The sequence below is a fragment of the Morone saxatilis genome, unplaced genomic scaffold, assembly GCF_004916995.1.
Source record: "Morone saxatilis isolate NCDOM2014 unplaced genomic scaffold, NCSU_SB_2.0 Contig19, whole genome shotgun sequence".
Lineage (NCBI taxonomy): Eukaryota > Metazoa > Chordata > Actinopteri > Moronidae > Morone > Morone saxatilis.
This window is the reverse complement of record NW_023339751.1, coordinates 17,725,286-17,730,696: the sequence shown is the minus strand read 5'-3', so window position 1 is coordinate 17,730,696 and position 5,411 is coordinate 17,725,286. Positions and strand designations below refer to the sequence as shown.

General features: G+C 42.0%; 1 protein-coding gene across 5 annotated transcripts; it reads left to right on the top strand.

The window, feature by feature from the left end:
* The first annotated feature begins 779 nt into the window (after positions 1–779).
* Positions 780–4,838, top strand: LOC118329741. 5 transcript variants are annotated; one of them, XM_035664015.1, is made up of 7 exons: positions 780–902; positions 1,197–1,435; positions 1,848–2,042; positions 2,205–2,374; positions 2,588–2,737; positions 3,771–3,943; positions 4,028–4,838. In XM_035664015.1, exons 2-7 carry the CDS (start codon positions 1,250–1,252, stop codon positions 4,444–4,446), a joined length of 1,293 nt encoding a protein of 430 aa, XP_035519908.1. In that variant the 5' UTR covers positions 780–902; positions 1,197–1,249; the 3' UTR covers positions 4,447–4,838. The 5 variants fall into 5 exon arrangements, with proteins under 5 accessions (XP_035519908.1, XP_035519911.1, XP_035519907.1 ...); XM_035664018.1 differs by having other exon boundaries at positions 781–897; positions 2,208–2,374; XM_035664014.1 differs by having other exon boundaries at positions 781–897.
* The last annotated feature ends 573 nt before the right edge of the window (positions 4,839–5,411 follow it).

The following is a 5,411-nucleotide window of genomic DNA, read 5'->3' as shown; positions in this document are numbered from 1 at the left end:
TCAAATAACTGAACACACTAGTTACAAAGAAAATAAAATAATTGTTGAAAATCTTTTTGGTAACAGAAATACAGATTGTGAAAAACAGGTTACAACATAAGGAGTAAGGTCAGGCAAGTTTAATCTGAATGATTATAAGACATGACATCCACATTAACCTGAGTTACAGTCTGAAACCCAGTGTGGGGCATTTCATTTAGCTACACACAAAACTCTGAGGCCTGACAGTGCACAAGCCCTTGTCCCAGTTAACAAAGAACATCTCTCACACTATATAAAATCCCAAATCCCCTTGCCCCATATTTTATTAAGTAAAAAAAAGTCAACATCACACCACCAAGGCCACTGTTCCACTTAGCTAAAAAAAAAAGCTGAAAGCCCTTGGCCTATATTTTCAATGTTTAACACAGCCATTGAGAGTGTGTAGCTATTACTTTCATTCCCAAGGACCTCTGGCTTCTTCCAGGGAGTCCCCCAGACACAAGGAGGATTAGTTTAATTTCACTATCATGCATTCACTTAAAGATAGCACTGTATGAAAGAGTGTGAAAAAAATATTCTCAAAGGTTTTAATTCTCTGTGCACCAGAAGCAGACAGGCGACAAAAAACCTTCTCATGTGGAGGTTACTCAGACAAAACCCTAACAGGCTGGCATCCTTGGCCTCGATGACATGACAGACTCACAGTTTCACAGTAATTGCCTTTCCTGGTCACTGCAGCTAGGGGGAGGTGTAGGTTTATGGCTGAGCTACATTCTGCTGCTGTGTTCTCTTGGTTAATCTCTTCACTGCAGCATGAGGAGGAAGGAAGCAGCGAAGTGAAAAACAAAGAGGCTGGCTGGCCAAAACAGTAAAACTAGATGTGACTGAAATGCTGCTGAAATGTTAATGTGAAATGTAAGGTGCTTTTTTGCAGGAAATGTTACGTCCTACTGATATTATGAGTTAAATATATATATATTTTTATTGTGTAGACTCTACAGACATTCTTGTGTTAAAACCTCTAAGGTCATAGTATATTATATGATGTTTAGAATCATATGAAGATGAAAATAAGCAGTTTCATAGACTGTAATTACACTGTTATGTTATCTGAGTATGTTCACTATTGGCACTAGTTATTCAATGCTGAGGGTTTGTCTCTGTGCTGTATTACCTGCAGTTTAGTATTTTCCCTCTTTTCTGTTCTTCCTCAGATCTGCATGAATTAGGGATATTTACTGGTCACTACACACATACAAATCTCATCATGGGCCAGCTGCTCTCATCAGAAGAAGAGCTTCCTCAAGTGAGGGATGCGATTGGTTCTCTCCTCTACGATGCCATGTTGGAAGGCGGCGCCGTACCTGACCTCGGAGTCGTCCACCCACTCCTCCTGGCCAATCACGGCGAGAGCTTCGACTCCCGCGCCGGCCTCCAGGAACAACTGCAACAGGTTACTGAAATTTAAAAGAAAGTGTGACCGTATATGTGAGGGATGATGCTGCCGCTGTATGGACTGACTGTAGAACATAGGTGATCTGCTCCTTCTCACATAGACAGACTGGGTAAACTGCTCATCGATTTCACCTTTAAATCCATTCAGCTGTGAAGTGGAGACGGAGATGACCAGGAGGGAAAAGAAAGATGATGTTGCCTTGAGACAGTTAAGAAAGAGCGATTTTGCAAAATGAAGCACCACTCAGTATTAGAAATGGGGTCCTGGTGGGGATTGTAATCAATACAGTGGCCAACAAGCAGCCATATGATGATGACAAACTGCTCTTCACAGTTGTTCTTAAAACGAAAGGATCGCAGTCACCGTGTAAACACGCAATGAACCTTTCCCTTCATTTCTTCTCACCCAGCTGCAGGCCGACATTGGGAACAAGGCACCCACATACCTGAGGGATCTGATTGGCCGGTTGTCAACCTTCTCAGATGAGCCCCGCCTGGCTGGGCTGGTGGGATTAGTGGTTACTATGGTGATGGATATGGCCTACACATCCTCAAAGCAGTCATCAGGTGCGAAAGGGAAGTCAGCGGGGTCATCATCATGCCAGGTAAAGATATATATATAAATTAATCATTTTAATTAAAATATTAAAATAGAATACCCTGTACACTTTACTGATACATTTCACCTAACTCATGAGCCTTCTAATGAATGAAAAAGGTATGAAGTTACTATACTACAATTCCCATGGATGAATGTATACCTCCAGCAGAGAGTCTGGGAGCTTCAGGAGGTGATGGAGGAGTATCTGAAGCGCTGTAGGATCAACCTGAACGACAAAAACAAGCTGATCCAGGACTCTGTCAGACTTGAGGCCCAGCTCAGTCTCACCCTCACCCAGCTAAAGACCTGTCTGCTGGGGGGAGGCTGTGACTCCAGGTGAGAAAATACAGTAGAGTTGAGCAGAGTGGAGAAAAGGATGGTGTCATGCAGCATATGGGCAGGTGGAAGCATGGAGCAGAGCAGAACGCAGAATAGTTGCATGGAGGAGAGAAGAGCGCTATGCAGTCGTATGCAGTAGAACACAGTGTAGTGGTTAAACAGCAGAGATCATGAGGAGTTTGTTTTGTTCTACACTGTCTGGTTCTCCAGGTCTCTAAGGCACTGGGCGAGCGGGGCAGCATTTAACACCCAGATGTTGGTTCACCTGGCTGCTCTTGAGGGTAAGGCTGAGCCCCTGGCTGCAAGGGCAGCACTGGAGCAATACAAGGAAGACCTGGCACAGATCATACCTGCTTACAGGTAATATTTATTATTTTCTCATAACTTTGGCAGCAATAGCTTCCCAGCCAACATGTTTTTGTGGTGCAGGGGTTTGTAGGGTAATGGCTCTGTATGACACGTGTATTTGGGTCAGTAATGGGACCAAAGTGGGCTACAAATTGGTATCTGTAACCCCCATGTGGGGTTGACATGATTAGTTTGACAAATTTTTAAATAAAAATGTTATGTTTTTTTTTACCCTTTTTGGCCAAATGTCAGCTCAACACTGTCTCATGTGGGACCCACTTGGACATTGTAGCTGGGATGTCGCTGTCTAAAAGTGCAACATTTTAGTGAGAAAGGGTGGAAGAGTTAGCTCTTTGTTTTGTTTTGTCTTTAGTTGTGATGATTAATCTGTTTGGTCAGATAGAATAAAGCTGCATGAGTCATTCACAGTGCCGTACATTTTATTGATGATCTATTTTGTCGAGCTGGAGTCTGTAGGTGGACTATGTATGCATGAAGTATACTACATAGCATAGAGTCCAACTACAAACACTAAAGATTTTTTGAGAGCATGTTGTCAGCCACAACACACAGACACACAGCACTTCAGTGGATGCAGGAGCCTAATAAAGCACACTGACAGGGGAAACCACAGCTACACAGGGCCCTGCTGTCTACTACGAGACAAGCTCTCCAACCTGCTCCAAATCTGACAGCAAAAACACAAAAAAGCTCATCAGACTGTCAGAAAAGTCTAGCCCTAGACTTTCAGCGTACATTTAGACTTGCTGCTTACAGTAAAAATATTCAGTCTGACAGGCAGTAGTTGCTATCGTGGCATATGTGAGTAAAATGGGGAAACAAAACATGAAAACCAAACCCCTAGACAGCCCCTCACCCATTAAGCTTGCAACATGTAATCACTAGTAAGTAAGTTAATGATTATGCATTTATAAAATACTTTAGAATATCTATTTTCATTCCATTTAAAAAAAGGATTAAAATAATTACTTGATTGAAATGTTCTGTTCTTTCCCCCAATTCTACCCCAATCTCTTCACTATAGGCGTTATAAGTCTAATACAGTGTGTGTGGTTAAATGTCGCGGGGGTCTTCAGGCTTCATGCGACCCCTCCAGTGAGGTGTCAGAGGAGGGATCCATGACGGGACTCACAGTGACAGACAGAGAAACAGGAAAGAGTGTGACCATCCCTCTAACTACCATGGAGGCAGAGACAGGTAGACTTTCTTGAAGTAACCAAGAAAACTGCTCATGCCTTTCTCAGTCAAGTTGCATTTAACTGAGGCTGATCTTCTTAACAGGGAGAAGAAGGAGAGTCTCTGGGCCTTATACCACCTCTGCAACTGTGTCCTGCTCCATTAACCTGGACCTAATCACCTCAGATCAGTACGCCCAGGCATACCTAGACCATTTGTTCTCTGACAAGGGACCTGTGGCAGAGCTGGAGAACTACTTTAACAAGGCTAGTGACAATCTGAGAACTCTAAGAACTCAACCAGGATGCAAAAACAAGACATGGGTGAGAAATGGGAAAGAACAAAGTGGTGGAGTGCATCTTAAAGACCAGGCAGAGGGTGTAAATGGAGAGCAAAGAGTGGACAGGGGAAAAGGTGATAAACAGGACGAAATGGAAAGGAGAGGAAGACGAGAAGAGGCGGAGGAACGCGAGCAGAGAGATGAAAGTTTGAAACTGAGTATTGTGGAAACACAGCTGGAATAGAGACTCGATCACAGTCTTCACAGTGCGACAAGTGCATGAAAGCCATGACTTGACAGCAGCAATCATAAGATGTCAGTCATATACTGAAGAGAAACAGAATGGTAGTTTTACTGATTTGTCTGCAATGCTTTATACGACAAAGTGACACCAGCCTTAGCCAAATATGAATTCTGGATTTATATGTCATTTCTAATCGGTTTCACACATTTTACTGACACATATTCGTTAGTCAATTTCATGTTTACAAGCTGCAAGAAAAGTGTTGCCTGCAAAGCTAAATACTCTGGCACGCAACGTGTGTCACCTATTTCCTTTTTCCCTGTTTGTATATTTGCTCAATACTGAAGTACAAAGAAAACAAACAAATAAATAAATAAGAATCATGAAAAAAACTCCATTGTGAAGTTTACTAAATTAGGGGGAAGTGAACTTCTGGGACCTTGGTGCATTAACCAGAAGTTTAGCTATATAATCAAAGCTAGTAGTATAATGTCGATAAATCACACGTTATTTCTGCCTTGCCTTGAAAGCAATGTCCCCATTTCCAGGTAGAGATAAATGTACACAACACAGCCTGCGACAAATATGATATTGTGCAAATTAAATTGATTTTCCCCAGAGAGAGTCTCTTTAAACGCATGTTTGAACCTGGCTGGCATCATATTTGATCATGCCGATTCTAAGGTCTGTGATGCAAAAACATGTTGCAATGGTTACTGCTACTGTAATGTTTTGGGCCTGTGTATCAGTGTAGCTTGTAAATGTAAACTTGAGCTTAAATATATTTATGTTAATATTATGTGCAATACATAGTAACATATTGATCTGCCTTTTCAAAGGTTTTCTGATTTTAGAATATTTTTTTTCCCCACCTTGGACACCAAATTACATCAAAGTACTTTCTTTGGTTGAAAGATGGACTCAAATCACATGTCTGTGACTTTCTTATGGTACCACACTCCTGC